Source organism: Perca fluviatilis, chromosome 3 (genome assembly GCF_010015445.1).
Source record: "Perca fluviatilis chromosome 3, GENO_Pfluv_1.0, whole genome shotgun sequence".
NCBI classification, from domain to species: domain Eukaryota; kingdom Metazoa; phylum Chordata; class Actinopteri; order Perciformes; family Percidae; genus Perca; species Perca fluviatilis.
The window spans coordinates 31,341,512-31,360,447 of NC_053114.1; the positions used below are offsets into that span (position 1 = coordinate 31,341,512).

Genomic DNA, 18,936 nt, shown 5'->3' on the forward strand with positions numbered 1-18,936 from the left:
GAACAATCAAGATAGTTCACATCCATTAATCCTAGTTTTGGACGAAGCGCATCGCAAAGAGCCCAGCCCAACGTTACAGGTATGTAAAATGTGTCTGTATATCATTTAATCATTAAACCATTAAACCGTTACATTTATGCTGCATGGTTAAATTAAATAAAACGTTTCATGAAAAAAGAAGAATGTAGGGGTGGAATTCACGTATCTTAAGCGAAAACGGAAGTTGTCAGAGGTGAACACTCTCTCCTCGCTTGTAGAAGGGTTGTGCAGCTGTTTCACGTTGCTAATATTCTGCGCAAGATGTTATCCACGATTTACATGCAAGGCAGTGATGCAAACAAGCAATAAAGGAATTCTTGTGTGGTTGCTTTTTGGATAAAAAGACCCCTGTCTCTCTTCGCCCACTATGCGGAGGCTTAACGATACCGACGCCGTCCGTATAGGTCGCATATAAGGGATATTTTATGGAAGGTGGGACGAGGGAGAGGTTGTGAGGCTGGAGAGTCGAGACATCGGCAGAGCTAGAGGCTAGAGAGAGAGAAGCCTTAGCAAGCTAGCTCTCGTGACAGTAACAGTTAGAACGGAACAGTGACTTTTTCCGTACAACAACACGTCGGCTCGGTCATCATGGCTACGAATGGTAACAACTTAACGCCTGGGATGGGAGAGATCATCCAGTTAAACGTCGGTGGGACAAGGTAAGCTTCGTCAACAGGACAGCCCGGCAGATGATGGTCATCATTTTGGAAATTTGAGCTCTGGCTACGTACGCGTATGATGATATCTGCATGGCCAAGCTGCCATGGATGTAGCTGAAGTAGATACACCAGGTTGTGCACTTTATCATTAACCTCTCTCTCTCTCTCTCTCTCTCTCTCTCTCTCTCTCTCTCTCTCTCTCTCTCTCTCTCTCTATCTTTAATTTTATTCAATTCAAAGGGGCTATATTGACATTCAAGTTTTAATAACTGTTGCCAAAGCATCAAAATACAAGTTCAAATATTTGGACAGTACACAATAAGCAGTAATATAAAATATATTATTTTATATATAAGTATATATATATATATATATATGTATATATATAGTGTGTTTGTGTGTGTGTGTGTGTGTGTGTGTGTGTGTGTGTGTGTGTGTGTGTGTGTGTGTGTGTGTGTGTGTGTGCGCGCGTGTGTGTGTGTGTGTGTGTGTGTGTGTGTGTGTGTGTGTGTGTGTGCGGTCATTCACTGTTCCTCAGGTTGAGGCATGTTGGTACATTCTGTATTGGGCAGCAAGATAGGCCCTGTCTCCTTCTCCCAGGAGTATTTTTAATTTTGAGAGGTCATTCAGTTCTTTGAAATCTGAGATTACAGAGTTGAACTTGTTAAAATAAATGTTCCTTGTTTCATTGAATGTTTTACATCTCTCTCTCTCTCTCGCTCTCTCTCACACGCACGCGTGCACACACACACACACACACACACACACACACACACACACACACACACACACACACACACTACATCTACATTGTGGCATTTTGATGTAGTGAATTTCCTCAGCAAGGCAATTCAATAAATGGCATGCCTTTGACTGCAGTGACCCTACATTTTCCTTCAGAGAGTGTATGTAATAAATGTGTTATTGTGTTTTTTATACTTTAGGTTCAGCACCTCCAGACAGACTCTGATGTGGATTCCAGACTCTTTCTTCTCGAGGTTGGTTTAACGTTGTCAGCATTTGGACTCTCTGATGCAGATGATGCATGGAATCGATCTGGACTGTCTTTGCAAGATTAGATATTTGAAGAATGAGTATTAGCAGTGTCAGAGTATACACTATGAGGATTATTCTGCTGTGTATGAAAATAAAAGGAACTGAATGTGTCTGCATAGCCACAGTTAGTGTTCTGTACATATCTCAAAGCAGGCTTAAACCTGACTAACATGGGACTCAAATGGAGTAAATTTAACATGTCTAGACGCCCCATGAAATTAGGCTAATTAGACTGTACTAGTAGTACTATTGTTACAGCATGTAGGAATTCTACCAGAAACAGGTCAAAGACTCAGTGAGCGTGCTATGGTGCTTTTGCATCATGGTAAAACTACATTCGTACTACATAATTAATGTTAAGTAGCGGTGTTCCATTATCTCGTCTCTGTCTTGCTTCATACTTATACCATTCTGATAATGCAAAAATGGATTACAATTACAGTCCGCTATGATTGGAAGAAGGTAGCAAATCAAGTCAGCTGCTTTATTTTTTTAAATGTATCTTTTGTTTGTTATTTAGCGAGACAAAAGTCTTGTCTTCAGCCAATATTTAATGGGAACTCTGTGACAGTCATCCCTTATTTTAAGATTGTTGGGGTTTTGAAAACTGTCATCACAATATATGGACTAAATATATATATATATGTTTTAGCATACATGGGTGTTTTTCACATGTATCTAGTGAGTTATTTTGGTGTGAGGGTAACTCAGTGTTAAACTGAAACAGCTACATTGGGGCTGGGCAAATACCACAGTTGGAACAAACTCAAACACTGGACTGAGCTCACAGTTTGACAACAGCTGACCAAGTAGTGCTAAATGCCTGTCAGTCTGTCTGCCAGTGCACCTGTCTGTCTGTCTGCCTGCCTGTCAGTCTCTCTGCCCTCAGCTGTCTTCAGTGTGAAGTCGATATAAAGTCATTCCTAATACACACTTGCAACACATGCTGATGCAGTACTTACTAATCTGTTGTTCAGAGTAAGCAAAGAGTCACTGTGCAAACTGTAGTGGTAACACTGCTAGTAAATGGAAATGGAGAAGTCCTTGGGTTAACTGGAGCACTCGTGCGTGTGTGTGTGTGTGTGTGTGTGTGTGTGTGTGTGTGTGTGTGTGTGTGTGTGTGTGTGTGTGTGTTTGTTTGTGTGTTTTCCAGTTTGCTGAGTGGAAGGATATCCACTCTTCGGGATGAAACTGGAGCTGTGAGTATAGCCTTTGTTGCTTCTTATTCCAAAACTAGAACAATATCTGCAGGCAACATCTGAAAATTGTCTTCCAGCAGATAGGACATGACATTTGTAGGACTATATGTGTATGCTCAAGAAGACATAAGATATTATATTATACCATTTGAGACCATATTAGACATATTCTGTGGCCCACATTCAATGTTTCATCATTAAATTCCATCCACTTTCCTATTGTTAGATACTGTACTGTATTGTGTAGGGCTACAACTAATGCTTATTTTAAATTACAGATTAATCTCAATTATTTTTCAATGACTTTCAACATCAGAAAGTAGTGTCCCTTGGTGATTGTAAACAATTGCTTTTCTTATAGGGGTTGTTTAAGACCTGCATTTGCTTCATAATATATATTCCTCCACTTCCAGATATTTATTGACAGAGACCCTACAGCTTTCGCACCAATTTTGAATTTCCTCCGAACCAAAGAATTGGACTTGCGGTAAGGAGTTACGACACCATTCAGAAAATATCCCTGAAAGTTTATTTTAGGAAGACATTATGTTGAGTTATAAGCAGGGCCTTACTGAATACTTCTGCTGCTTCTTTCTCTGTAGGGGTGTCAACATCAGCATCCTGCGACATGAAGCAGAGTTTTACGGGATAACTCCTTTAGGTGTGTTGCTTAACAGAGGTTTGGGGAGGAAATGGAAGTAGCAGCCTTGTATTAGCACAAATAGTGATACATTAAATAGACATTATGGAAACCTCATAATGCACCTGCCTGATATAAAGTTTGTTCTGTAGCCAATGCATACATGTGTACAACATCACCAGGTACTACATAAAGGCTGAACATCTGGGTTTTTTGGGTACAGGTGAACTGTCGTTAAAGGGAAATATTGTCCTGTCCTGTAACATCAAATGCAAATACAACTTGACCAAGGTCAAAACCTTATTAGTCTTAGTTCCATGTACTCTAATGTTGTTTTACTTCCTGTTTCAGTGTTTGTAACTTCCCTGTATCGTCTGTACTTCAATGGGAAATTTACTTTTGTGAAAACTGATCACCTGCTTAAAATCATAATATGCATAGCAATAAATAATGTATGATACAATGCAATGTTATTACATACAATATAAATTACAGTGGATTGCTCCAACTCATGGATAATTAGTCTTGAACTTTATAACCCAACAATAACAAAACCTTTGTCAAAATTAATAAAGACAATGCAAAATAGAAGAAATAGATTATGAGGTTTAAAATCCACAGAGCAAAAAGACAATTTATGATAATATCCATCAATTACAAAATAATATAACAATATACTATGTATCAGCATCTAAAAATAAATCATCCATTACATTCTCCTAATTGTTATGTTTTACAGTAATTAAATAAGTAGTCACTTAATCTTAAAAACATATCTATCATGTTACTCTGGTCATCATGGGCTCATTGCAGTTTGTGTGTGTGTGTGTGTGTGTGTGTGTTTGTGTGTGTACCTGCGTGTGTATGTGCATGTGTGCAGTGCGGCGCCTGCTGCTGTGTGAGGAACTGGACCGCTCGTCGTGCGGTAGCGTTCTCTTCCATGGTTACCTACCACCCCCAGGTAAACACATGAAACAGAGTGATACAGAAAATTAACTTAAAATAGAGAACCAATTAACTGCGATCAGAATATTCAACTGATGTTCCAAAAACAGTTGCAGGAAGATAACAATCTGTTTTTAGGACACAGACTACTATACCAATACAAATCTGCACAAATTTCTATTTATAATTGTCTATTTTTCGTTGACAGCCATCCCTGCCCGTAAGTCAAGCCCTGCCTCAGCAGCCTCTGGCCCCTCCTCTGATGAGCGGCCGGGTCCAAGTGGAGCAGAGGGCTTCACCCGTGTTGGTCCCCCTCCTCACCCTTCCCTCTCTGGCTCACCTGGAACAGACGACAACCACAAACTGGGTGAGTAACCTGGAGCAGCCTTATGAAGTGTGTCTGAATGTAAAAAAATAAATAGTGATAATCAGTCGATTTTATATATATATATATATATATATATATATATATATATATATATATATGCTTACAGCTGTTGTGGTGCCAGAAATCCATCTCAGCAGAAATCTTCACCTAAGCATAAAAAAGCAAGCAACAAATTTGGCAAAAAAAAAAAAAGAATCTTATTTTGACAGTGACTCTGCTACACTGTCTGCATTCTGCCTGTCATTCACAGAATGTACGACTACTGCATGTACTCTAGCATTCATACTGCTTATGTCTGAGTGTCTTATGTTTTTCTACATATGCTTATATGTGTGCCACATCTGTTTATGTGTGACAGTAGGAGAGTATAGTACATGTATCGTTTATGCTTGTCCACATGTGGGTGTGTTTCTGTGAGTGTGCATTAATGCTGGAGCTAATGTGACCTGACACATCCTTTTAGTGCGCTGACTGAGGTAGCCTAGTTTCCCATCGGCCTGCTCTTTGTTGAGGATGACATCAGAGAATATAGTTAGCTGCAATAAACAAAGAGTGTATGTGCTCTGGACTGATGCAAAGAGATTTTTTTGATGGGTGTTTTATGTCATGCGATAATTTGAAGTAAACGTTACTGATCCCTGGCTGGTTCTAGACCTTTGAATCACTGCACACGTTACTATTTTATTCAGCAATTCAGATAATGACAAATAATGAAGTGAAAACAAAAGGGAAATTCAGTCTGATTAGCAGGCTACATAAGTAGTGTGTTTATTTGTATGTTGTGTGTGTTTGCGCAGGTCCTGTGGTTGACCCTAGGAAGGTGCTGATTATAGCGGGACACCACAACTGGATTGTGGCAGCTTACGCACACTTTGTTATCTGCTACAGGTAATACTGCCACATTTCTCATCCACTCTATAGTTCTTAGGCGGAGGGAGACATTAAATTATTAAGGATAAGGATGGCAAGATGGAATCGTTATCTGTTGTGTCTCAAATCTTTCACTGAATGCTTCTATACCTGTGCCAGTGCACCAGCTGTTATCTTTGGCTCTATACAGTTGCCTTGCGCGAAAGTATTCGGCTGCCTTGAACTTTTCGACCTTTTACCACATTTCAGTCCTCAAACATAAAGATATAAAACTGTAATTTTTTGTGAAGAATCAACAACAAGTGGGACACAATCATGAAGTGGAACGAAATTTATTGGATATTTCAAACCTTTTAAACAAATAAAAACTGAAATATTGGGCGTGCAAAATTATTCAGCCCCCTTAAGTTAATACTTTGTAGCGCCACCTTTTGCTGCAATTACAGCTGTAAGTCGCTTGGGGTATGTCTCTATCAGTTTTGCACATCGAGACTGACATTTTTGCCCATTCCTCCTTGGAAAACACGCTCGAGCTCAGTGAGGTTGGATGGAGAGCGTTTGTGAACAGCAGTTTTCAGTTCTTTCCACAGATTCTCGATTGGATTCAGGTCTGGACTTTGACTTGGCCATTCTAACACCTGGATATGTTTATTTGTGAACCATTCCATTGTAGATTTTGCTTTATGTTTTGGATCATTGTCTTGTTGGAAGACAAATCTCCGTCCCAGTCTCAGGTCTTTTGCAGACTCCATCAGGTTTTCTTCCAGAATGGTCCTGTATTTGGCTCCATCCATCTTCCCATCAATTTTAACCATCTTCCCTGTCCCTGCTGAAGAAAAGCGCGCCCAAACCATGATGCTGCCACCACCATGTTTGACAGTGGGGATGGTGTGTTCAGGGTGATGAGCTGTGTTGTTTTTTTCGCCAAACATAGCGTTTTTTGCATTGTTGCCAAAAGTTTGATTTTGGTTTCATCTGACCACAGCACCTTCTTCCACATGTTTGGTGTGTCTCCCAGGTGGCTTTTGGCAAACTTTAAAACGACACTTTTTATGGATATCTTTAAGAAATGGCTTTCTTCTTGCCGCTCTCAATAAAGGCCAGATTTGTGCAGTATACGACTGATTGTTGTCCTATGGACAGAGTCTCCCACCTCAGCTGTAGATCTCTGCAGTTCATCCAGAGTGATCATGGGCCTCTTGGCTGCATCTCTGATCAGTCTTCTCCTTGTATGAGCTGAAAGTTTAGAGGGACGCCCGTCTTTCAGATTTGTAGTGGTCTGATACTCCTTCCATTTCAATATTATCGCTTGCACAGTGCTCCTTGGGATGTTTAAAGCTTGGGAAATCTTTTTGTATCCAAATCCGGCTTTAAACTTCCACAACAGTATCTCGGACCTGCCTGGTGTGTTCCTTGTTCTTCATGATGCTCTCTGCGCTTTACACAGACCTCTGAGACTATCACAGAGCAGGTGCATTTATACGGAGACTTGATTACACACAGCTGGATTCTATTTATCATCATTAGTCATTTAGGTCAACATTGGATCATTCAGAGATCCTCACTGAACTTCTAGAGAGAGTTTGCTGCACTGAAAGTAAAGGGGCTGAATAATTTTGCTGCAACCCCACTTTTTCAGTTTTTATTTGTTAAAAAAGTTTGAAATAGCCAATGAATTTTGTTCCACTTCATAATTGGGACCCACTTGTTGTTGATTCTTCACAAAAATTACAGTTTTATATCTTTATGTTTGAGGCCTGAAATGTGGCAAAAGGTCGAAACGTTCAGAGGACGAATACTTCAAGGGCACTATACATGTTCAGTCAAATTACTGAACTATTTATCTTTATTCAGACAAGTTGAGAACAAAATGTTATTTAGTTTATATCTGTTGTTTTACAAACTCTTTAAGCATTGTGAAAACGTAAGCATGTAATAAAGGTGGTAATGAAGTCTTTTTTTAGCCTACCCATGTCCAACTTTTTTTTAAATTAGTTCATAACACTGTATGACGGCTAATCCTTTGGGTAAGAATATTGTAAAAGCAGAGGTAAATGTTTGCCTGTGTGTGTGATCTCGCTACAGGATAAAGGAATCTTCTGGATGGCAGCAGGTGTTTTCCTCCCCCTACCTTGACTGGACCATTGAACGCATCGCGCTTAACGCTAAGGTGGTGGGTGGCCCGCATGGAGACAAGGACAAGATGGTGGCCGCCGCCTCTGAAAGCAACATTATCCTCTGGAGCATCCAAGATGGAGGCAGTGGAAATGAGATAGGTATACAGCGAGTATGTTTGTGTCTGTGGACCACCTTGCTGATATGTGACCCCTTTGACTTCCTGCCATCTCTGTTACTCAGCCTTCACTCTCCACCCACTTTCCCTCCAGCTCGCAAATTCACACTAACTCCTACCTCTTCCCACCACCCCAGGTGTATTCAGTCTCGGTGTACCTGTGGATGATTTGTTCTTCATTGGGAACCAGCTGGTGGCTACAAGCCATACAGGGAAGGTTGGGGTATGGAATGCTGTCACACAGCACTGGCAGGTAGGAGGGCGGTGTGTGTGTACGTGCGTGTGTGTGTTTGTGTGTGTGTGTGTATTTGAGTTTGTGTTTGTATGGGTGAGACATAGAGAGATAATCGAGGAGTGGTGAGTGTCTGTGATTCTCCTCCACATTTGTGTTTTACTTAGTTAGTGAACATTATAGTAAGGTTATGGGGCCTTAATGAGCATTCGTAATGAATGTACAGTTTGTGTGCTTTCAATTGAGAGACAGTGACTTCACAGAATAACACTGTACTGATTGTGAGTTCACTTTTTTGTGTGTATATGTTCAAGGTTCAAGATGTGGTTCCTATTACCAGTTGTGACACAGCAGGATCCTTCCTTTTACTGGGTTGCAACAATGGGTCTATCTACTACATAGGTACATGTTTATACACACACACACACACACATGTGCACACACACATACACACACATGTGCGCCCGCGCACACACACACACACACACACACACACACACACACACACACACACACACACACACACACACACACACACACACAGGGTTTCCTATCTTCTGTCTGCCACTCAGTTTATTGGATGTTTGGAAAGTTAGTTAAGGGATTTTGTGTGGCTGTTGCTTATAAATACTTTTAAAAGCACCTTGGTGATTTTCTTTGCACCAAAAATAATTTTGAGTCAATTCAAGGATTCGATACTGGATCTAGATTTCATAAAATGCTTGCAAACATCAACACATTAACATTTTGTCTTCTTCTTTTCAGACATGCAAAAGTTTCCACTGAGGATGAAGGATAATGATCTTCTAGTGACAGAGCTTTATCATGACCCTTCAAATGATGCCATCACTGCTCTGTCTGTCTACCTCACACCTAAAACCAGTCAGTACACCAGAAAATAAACCTAAAAAGAGTTATTCCTGCATATAATTGTCTGTGTTTTCCTTTTCATATTTAGCTCTGATTTTTCCTCCTTCACTTTCACCTCCTGGGATATAAACTGACAGGGTCACAGTTACTGACCTGACATTAAAACGTTCTGTCTGTGTGTATTTGTGTTGTGTCTTTCTGTCCTCCCCTCCCTCTCGCTGGTCTTTCAGGTGTGAGTGGGAACTGGATAGAGATAGCCTACGGGACTAGCAGCGGTGCAGTAAGAGTGATCGTGCAACACCCAGAGACAGTGGGATCGGGCCCCCAGCTCTTTCAGACATTCACTGTGCACAGGAGCCCGGTGACAAAGATTATGCTGTCAGAGAAACATCTGGTATCAGGTGAGGAAGGTGTAACAGGTAGGAGGGTTAGACAAACAGTTTCTCTGTTGTTAGAGGGAACTGGAGTGGGTAACAGAGGAATATACAAGGCAACGATAAGGGCCCTATCTTGCACCCGGCGCAGCGCAAAGCCCAACGCAAGTGTGTTTTCTAGTTTGAGACAGACGCAGTTGTCAATTTCCTGTCCAGTGCCCACGTCGTTTAAATAGCAAATGCACCTGCGCCTATCTGTGCACCCATGGGCATGCTGGTCTTACAGGGAGGTGTGTTCAGGTGCATTCTTGGCGTATCTTGAGGCAGTGGAAAGTGATCGCACCATTGACCAACAAAAACCTCATCTAAGGTCAATAACGCAGCATTTCATTGTTATTTTAACAGCGCATTAGTAAAATGCACCTAGGCTCGTGCACAGCGTGCGCACACTATGCGTGTTACACACACAGAGACGCACAGCAGCACACAAACATGCAAAAGATTAAAAATATTACAATGTGAAATAGTATTATGATATGATCTGCTTGCGCGCTTTCACTTCACGCACGAGCAGATCAGTTTCTTCTCCTGAAAATCTCTCCTTCCTGCTTAGCAAATCCGCCATCATAATAGCAATGCGCCAAGGTACAAACATGCCTGGCTTTTAAAGGGAATGGGGGATGACACCCTGATTGGTTTAGTGCATGTTACGCCTAAAACACACCTATGATTAATTAAGACACTAAGTACAACCCTTTTGAACCATGCGCCTGAAACACAGACCCTTTTTTCCGCCGTTAAACTAGCAAAAGTGGATCCGTACACGCCCTAAACGCACCTGCACCAGGCGCTTCACGCTGTGCGTTTAGATCGTTAAAATAGGGCCCTAAAAGTGCAGACTGTTGACACATCAATCATCTCTTGTTCATTGTGTTTTATGTTACGTACCTGGGTGTATACCTGTGATTGAGATCTTGTGTTGTTTTTCTGTGTGTGTCAGTGTGTGCGGACAACAACCACGTTCGGACGTGGACGGTGACCCGGTTCAGAGGGATGATCTCCACCCAGCCAGGCTCCACCCCTCTGGCTTCCTTCAAAATACTGTCCCTGGAGGAGACGGAGAGCCACGGGAGCTACGGCTCTGGGAATGATATTGGTGAGATAGTTAAGAAGACAAGATCGGTAAATAAAAGAAGAAGGCAAGATGGATTAATATGAGGGAAGGATAGATGCATTTATAAGGAGGAAGGGAGAGATTGTCTGATACTGCCCTTGCAAAAGAGGTGCACATTTGGGATTGACATTTGTAGTAACAGATGGATCTTATCTTTGCATACAAATTCAGTAGATAGCAGGTGCTCTATGTGCAGATATGTGTGTTATGAGCTGTGACAGCCTTGACACACACTAAATAGTGGTGACATGAATTAGACTGCTACCAGTTTTTAATTGCAACTTGATCAAAGATCCGGTACATTGCCTTAACACAAAAGTGGTCAATTAACTTTCTAAATAGGACAAATTAAGGGCTGTTTTCTTTCCAAAATGTTGTACTTAAATGTTTTGTAACAGTATTTCGTGGTGGTCTTGCTGAATCGAGATGTTGGGTGGCAGGTAGAGACCGATTGTGTTTTCTGCTCTCAGGTCCATTTGGAGACAGAGACGATCAGCAGGTTTTCATACAGAAGGTGATCCCCATCACCAACAAACTGTTTGTGAGGCTCTCATCTACTGGAAAGAGGTACTGTATAATATTCTCCATCTGTCTTTCTCTTTTACCTTTGCTCCTCTGATGTTTATCTAACTTTGTCTTTTATTAACTGGGAGGAGGGAGGATGCTTCAGCTCACTAAGTTTCTTTATTTCTTACTGTTATTCAATTTATCTGGAGGCTTCTAGTACTTCTGTTTGCATGTCTGTTTTTCAGGATCTGTGAAGTGCAGTCAGTGGATGTGACCACCATCTCTTGCTTCATGGTGCGGGAGTGTGAGGGTTCGAGCCGGATGGGGTCGCGACCTCGGCGCTATCTGTTCACTGGCCATGGCAACGGCAGCATCCAAATGTGGGACCTGACCACTGCCATGGACACCGCTAACAAAGGAGAGGAGAGGAAGAGAGAGGGTGAGGAGATAGAGAAAGATAGGACCAAGAGCAGTAATGTAAGAAAAAATGTATACGGCTGTTTTTACTCCCCTACAAAAAATATTCTGGTTATAGAGTAGATCTAGGATTAAAAGTAATAATTTTCTTTGATGAAATTCTGGATTTGTGTGTGTTCTGAAGCTGCCCTTGCGTTTGACAGATGCAGGTGGGCCTACAGAGGAGGAGCTGCTGCAGCTGTTGGACCAGTGCGACCTGAGCACCTCCCGCTGTGCTACACCAAATATTAGCCCCGCCCCCTCCATGCTGCATCACACACGCCTCAGAGAGTCCTGCTCAAGGTTAGAGAGAAAGTTCACACACACACACATATATACACACACCATACACACCACATTAAAGACAACCCTTCACCTTCCTAACTCTCGGCCACTACAGATACATCCGTACATACATTTATACACAAAATAAGGAGCTGTCTGTCTCAATACCATAATCACAATAAATAACAGTGGTTGTCAACTAATCTACTTTGTGTGTTGTGAAAATGTCTTTCACTGACTGTCTTCCATTTATATCAGTCTGCAGTTACAGGCCCAGGAGCCCATTCCTGAGAGCCAGCCTACTTACGGAGCTGTGCGACCCTACAGAGCGAGCCCCCTGCTGGCCCGCGCACGACGAACTGAGTCCTTCCACAGCTACAGGTGAAATAATATTTGTCATACTGTGCAGATACATTAAAGGGTCGCTTCACCTATATTACAAAACACACATTTTCTCACTGACCCCCAGTGGTATACAGCTATGCAGAGCATTTTGGTATTGTTTGCGCATGTTCATTTTATTGTCATTGTAAAACACAGGTTTGCACAACAAAATGCAGTTGCAGTCCCTTTATGCTACACAAGAAAAACAAACCAAAAACAGTAGTGCATTCCTGTAGTGCATTTTTTTAATTTGCTTTAGGAGGAAACAGCAGCAACAAAACTGGTGAATTATCTGCGCAGATAATATGGACGCCATCTTAACATAAAAAAATCAACAACAGGGAAACATTGTATCAACTTTGACTACGTTTGAGCACCAGGCATCACCGATGCAAACAGATTCTGCCTTCCCTTGTCCAGCCGGAGTCCTGCGCTCTGCTGGAGCAGAACACAACAATCCTACCTATCTATTGAAGAAATAGTCCCCGCAACAACCTATTTACCTCTCTTGTATTGTGGTGGTGGCAGAAATCTCAGATGGATATCTTAAAACCATGAGAGCTAAGGGAGGATTATTTTTGTAAATTTCTTGACTTGACCATTACAGTGGTGCTCCTGGTCCTGAAGAGCCCGAGCACTTTTTCACCTTTCCATGCTCTACCCACACCTGATTAGTGTGATGGGAAATACACAGTGCTGTGGCTCTCCAGAGCCAGGAGTGAGGACCATTAGCACCTGGTTTTGAAATACAGCCTCCCTGCGTGCCATTCTGATAATAATCTAATCATGCTATTTGCATGTATGCTCGGAAAATGCTGAGTTGTCCTTGTCTGCATTTTGTTTATTTATCTATCCACATGTAACTGACTCCATCCATCTGTCTTTCCATAGAGACTTCCAGAACTTCAGCCTGAGTCGAGGTGTCCTGGACAGCACTGGTCAGGCGTCCACACAGGGCCCCAGCCAGACCCTTGATGTCCGCCGTTCGCTCTGTGACTTTGGGCCTGACGACAGCGAGCGGAGAGCCACAGCTATGGAGTTCTGGGCTTGTCGAACAGCCAGTTCAAGCTCTAACACAATTATCGGAGCTATTACGAGTGCTGATGTTTCCGGGGTGAAGACAGAAGGCGGTCAAGAGTCTCTACGACAGCCGCCTGACAGCCCGATTCCCAGAGGCGACGTTAGGCGGAAGGTGCACCCAAACCCAGAGGAAGGAGAGGGTATGGGATCAGGGGGAGAGGGGGTGAAGGTGGAGGGAGGTGTGAGGAAGAGGGGAGTACTAGAAGGAGGCTTTCTGGGGAGGAAGAAAGCTCCTCCAGTCCCCCACCTCTCTTCTGTGCCCTCTGGATCTGAAGGTGGTGGCAGCGACTCATCTGCCAACGGCTCCCCCTCCCCGACCAAAGTGTCTTCCTCCACCTCACCGCGACACAGGAAGCTGGCCCCTGAGCTGTCCAATCAGGACAGCAGCCTGTGACAGTGCCCACCACCCTTTTCTTTCCATCCCAGTCAGAGGAATCATCTTGTAGAGGCATCCTGTAGGCACATGTGGAGTTCTGGATATCACAGCAGAGGAGGAATGTGGCTTTTTCAGGTGTAGCTTATGATGTAACTGGATAAATGACCTTCTAGTTTTGGGACTCCACACAATATGCTACCATGCTTTAATGAGTCTGTCTCAGGACAGGTTTGCTTTCTACGCTGACAAACTTTTATTTAAACGATACACCTTTTTTTTTTTTAAGTCAGTGGAACTCAAACATTGGTGTCATACTTTTAAAGGCAAAATCTATCTGACATGACGAAGCAGTTGCAACATCCCAACAGCAACAGCATGTCATCTCAACCAGGCCATGAATGCATTTGGGTTTTGATGTTTTAAGGGATTTCAATTTTTATCACACTTGTAAAATCTGCTGGGCACAACTGGACCTCCGACTATCTCAGATGGCTTTTGGTGTAACAGATGACGGGTGATGAGGTTTGCACTTTCAGCTAAAAATCTGAAAGCAATTTGCCAGCTCAGTTAGTCTAATAAGAGAACTGCTGAAATTGGTTTCTCTCCCTGTGTGTTCAAGCTACATCTTAACAAACAATACAATAACTACAGGAACAGGCGTGTTGTTACTGCCTGTTTGGTTGAAGCACAAGCAGGTGTTAGGCCACTAAAGTGTAGCTTGAATCAAGGTTCATCAAAATCAAAATCAAGCACAAAAGCACACTACTAGTAAAACAAAAAAGGATTTAAAACACTATCTAAGGAGCGCTTTATCTTGTGAGACCCTTAAACAGATAATGGAAGCAAAATGGAATTAACAATGGCACAGTTTGTACTTTTATCAGATATCTGAAGTTTTTTTTTATTGACTTATAGTCTGGTAGGAATTTGTTCAGAACCTGACCTAAATCATTTGAGCTTTGAACAGAAAACTAACAACAAACTATAATTTTCATCATAAATAAAAAAAAATACCCATTACAAAAACATTCAAATTACAATGATATAAAACAGAAAAAGGTTGCCATTTTTGGTGATTGACCAAACAATTATTGACTAGATTTGGAAGGATTAGGCCCCTTTTAAAAACTCAGTATGATGTGGCGTGTCTCTGACAATATGTACAACCTGTCGTTCCGTGAATGGCTTCTTTAACATAACTTAAACATGTTGCCCTACCAGAACATTGGCAGCTACTTGAACACTAGTCCCGCATTGCCAGACCTTTTTATCATTCTGCAATAGGGGAAAAAAAACGCTCTGGCTTGTTTGTATTTCTTGAAACCAATCACAATCATCTTGGGTGGCGCTAAGCCCAGGGTGCAGTGACAGTGCCCTTGAACTAGTGTCAGGAGGGAACTTGTTTTAGTGGAACATTTGCATGTGGAGAGGCTAAATCCCCACAAAATATCAATTATATACATATTTGTATATCATTACAACCATTCACCAAAAGACCCAAGCAGGCCTGCCTTATTGGACGATCCAAATCTTCGTCAAAAATTGTGATTTTCAAACCGTCCTGGACTATGCAACGGTGGAGTTAAGATGCCCGAAGAGCTACACTGTGATTTTCACATGAAGGCTTCAGGATTGATAAATAGTATGTGTTACACAGGGATGTTGGCCTGCAACAACAAATAATCCTCATGTGAACAGGTCCCTGCTTTTCACTACAGCTGGCTATTTGAAATGTAACTTTACAAGTTCCAGGCAATTTGCAATATTAACTTATGCTAACAGTAGCATTACAGCCTCCCTGCAACATGTGACATGCAGTGCATTGACCTTTCAGTGCAGTCATTTTGACTTGTCATAGAAGGAAAAGCACAGGTGAAAACTTTCATTAGTGATGGGCTCGTTTCTATCAAGTGTCCCAGTAAACCATGAAAGTGAGCCAGCATGCACAAAACCAGGACCCTGGAACTAGCTCAGCTAAATGGAATGCAGTCTTTTATCAATTACACTGGTGCTTGACCTGCTATGACAAGCCAAAATGTCTTTATAATCCAACACAGCAATTTGAGCAATTTTCATAAAACATTTCTAAATGTGAATTTGAAAACAAATTAGTGGCACAGCGCTGGAAGCTTACAGTTTGAGGACAGCTTTATGGTTTTTTTTTGTGGAGATTGATTCATCAAAAAGATCACATTTAGACTAACAGTTACGGCAAATCAAATATACAACAACATCTGTTCTTTTTGCTTTGTGGTATATACAGTATATGACCTTTTCCTTGATGTCTAAACAGAGAGAAATAATATGGTAATTTTTCTAATTTTACTGTTCAGACCGCTAGAAATAAGGAAAAACAATTTGTGTTCCGGTCTAAATTTAGTCTGTTTTTTCACAGTGGTGCCTGTACAAGATCACACTTATTATTATTATTTATATCTTATTTCGTTTACAGTATCACAATATAACTACACTCAATACAAGGGCCTGGTACACTACATCACTTTACTCCCGTTGAAACAGATTTTAATGTGTTTTGTTTTGGATGACTGTTGCAGTGCCTTATTTAACTTGTTTGACAGTTATCAGCCTGTTTGTGTGTTGTCATTGAATAGGATTCTGACCAAAGGCTTGTGAAGACTGTGGAGCCACATAACGGACCTGTCCACTCTGGCTTTGGCTAGAACTGTCTAATGATAGATTTACACCAGGCCAAATCAGATTTTGTGAGTGGTCACTTGAATCGATGGGCATTACAGTACATATTAAATTATCAACATCTATTGTACATAATCTTGATATAGATGAAAAGGTCCATCTTGGTTATGATATAGTTGTGAAGGTCTAAAAGGACAGCTGGAAGTGAAATGGCAGCAACCGTAATTAGCATAGTCATTTTGTGAACTAAACCTGCTTGTTTACTGCTTGAACCCATCAGATCCCCTGTGAGATTTCCACTAGCTGTTTGTTTGGGATAACTTAAAGAAACCAAGCAAGCTCGTGATCTACGGTACTTTTTTGTAATCATTGTGGGGACAACTGTAAAAAAAAAATTGTAATGATAGAAAAATGTAAAAGGAGCAAGAAAGAATGTCCTGAAATGTTAATTATAATTTGCCAAATCCAGCAGCTATATAACCTCTTTTTTTTAAGCACATTGCTTATCATTTCCACATCAACAGATGAACTGACCATGTGGTCCCTGCCTGTACAAAGATGTACAATTTATACACTTATTAACTCTATGAAAAGTAGACAGACATATTCAAAACAAAATCCTAATGTGGATGCATTGGTGTGTGTTATGTTATGTGTCGATACTTACACTGTTGTTCATTACATATTGTTGATAATCATATAATGCCTATATTGATATCACCATGCTATTGGACCTAACTGCATTTGCACTTGCACTATTAAGACTAATATTTAAGTAAATTGCTAGTGTTTATTTTATATTAAAACATATAAAGTTCAAAGTGTATTTCAGCACATTACTGTTTGTCTGTCTTCTAAAATCTGTCTGTCCTTATCTCTTGTCCCCCAGTTCCTCTCTGGCTATGTTTACATTATATTACAGCCAGATGATAGTGAGCTAAAAGGAAATCATGTTTGTTTAAACTGCCCTGTACGTCATTGTTTTACATTGTGTGTGTTAGAAAATGCTGCATTTTGTTGTAATATTATTTACAGTGCTGACACATATGACAAATATGTTAACATTGAACATTTCAGAGCCTCAATGTTCATGTTCAATTTAATCTACAACTGTGTTCACTAAAACCTCTCAAAACTAAACATGTTTCCTCTATTTTCTCAGGAAATTAAGAGGTAATTTGACAGTGATGAAATAAAGTTGTATTGTCGTATAAATATATATATTGAAAAAGTTAATTTGAAGAACAGAGCAAACAGGCTGTTTACAGGAGATCCTTCAATTCAGTATTATTACAAAGTTTAAACTTCATTTGCAGTTTAACCTTTAAAACTAGACTGTAAAGGGGAAAAACAGGCTGAAACAAATGCTGCCAGTCAGAGTTTTTAGCACATGGTTTGTGTGGATAACCTGCCAAAGTCCACAAATTTTGTTTTGTTTGAGCGTCACAGAGGTGTGTGTGTGTGTGTGTGTGTGTGTGTGTGTGTGTGTGTGTGTGTGAGTCCCCAGCGCTTTCATTTCACTAACCTTCCCGTTCAGACAGTCTCCTCTCTGAGACGCCGTCTGTCGTCATTGTGATTTATGAGTTTAATAAAACCCTGTGTGTGTGTGTGTGTGTGTGTGTGTGTAGCTCAGGGCCATACTGTCCCTTACAATCACTCAACTAGCTCTCTTTTCACAACCTCTCCCTCCCTCCGTGGGTGACAATAGCTGTGAATGTGGCTGTGAATGTTTTAGAAGTGCCCTTGTCAGACTGCTGTCCTTGAGCGAGGGCACGGTTGTTACTGCCAGTTTGTTAATTTCAAACTTGCCTTGATGTTCCCTTAAGGGACACAGGAGCACAATTAAATTACTGCTGCTTTTGATGGAGATACCGGCCCTCTGTGTGTTTGCGTGTGGTAACCAAGTCTCTATACAGCTGATGGCACATCTGTGTTTTACTAAATCAGCAGAAAAGAACATTTGATCTTCAGCTCGATCACCATGACACACACACACACACACACACACACACACACACACACACACACACACACACACACACACACACACACACACACACACACACACACACACACACACACACACATAATTAAACTATTTGCAAACTGTTCTCTTTAATAAAAATTTAAACTATGGCACAATATTAACCAATGTTAACAATATTAAAAAATGTATCACTAGTGCAGTGACAAATTTTTGTACTGTAAAATAAAGTGGAAAATAAGTTTCACAGATATAGTATATTGGTACTAGATAGATGTATGATGACTGATTCTTGGATAATTTCAAATGTCTGCAGCTAATATAGGAATTGTTTGGGCTTTTCTGCCTTTACTTGAAAGGACAGCTAGGTGAGAGAGGGGGGGAAGACATGCAGGAAATCGTCACAGGTCAGATTCGAACCCTGGACCTCTGCATCGAGGCATAAACCTCTAAGTATATGTGCGCCTGCT

At 41.2% G+C, this 18,936-nt stretch overlaps 1 protein-coding gene across 2 annotated transcripts; it reads left to right on the forward strand.

Moving 5' to 3' along the window:
• Positions 1-268: 268 nt before the first annotated feature.
• kctd3 (potassium channel tetramerization domain containing 3) lies at positions 269-17,622 on the forward strand. 2 transcript variants are annotated; one of them, XM_039794698.1, is made up of 19 exons: positions 269-830; positions 1,643-1,696; positions 2,908-2,953; positions 3,367-3,440; positions 3,556-3,614; positions 4,474-4,554; positions 4,747-4,905; positions 5,724-5,814; positions 7,882-8,072; positions 8,227-8,342; positions 8,636-8,723; positions 9,087-9,203; positions 9,422-9,592; positions 10,566-10,721; positions 11,210-11,306; positions 11,492-11,685; positions 11,867-12,005; positions 12,246-12,368; positions 13,263-17,622. In XM_039794698.1, exons 2-19 carry the CDS (start codon positions 1,668-1,670, stop codon positions 13,843-13,845), a joined length of 2,514 nt encoding a protein of 837 aa, XP_039650632.1. In that variant the 5' UTR covers positions 269-830; positions 1,643-1,667; the 3' UTR covers positions 13,846-17,622. The 2 variants fall into 2 exon arrangements, with proteins under 2 accessions (XP_039650632.1, XP_039650631.1); XM_039794697.1 differs by having other exon boundaries at positions 269-698.
• The last annotated feature ends 1,314 nt before the right edge of the window (positions 17,623-18,936 follow it).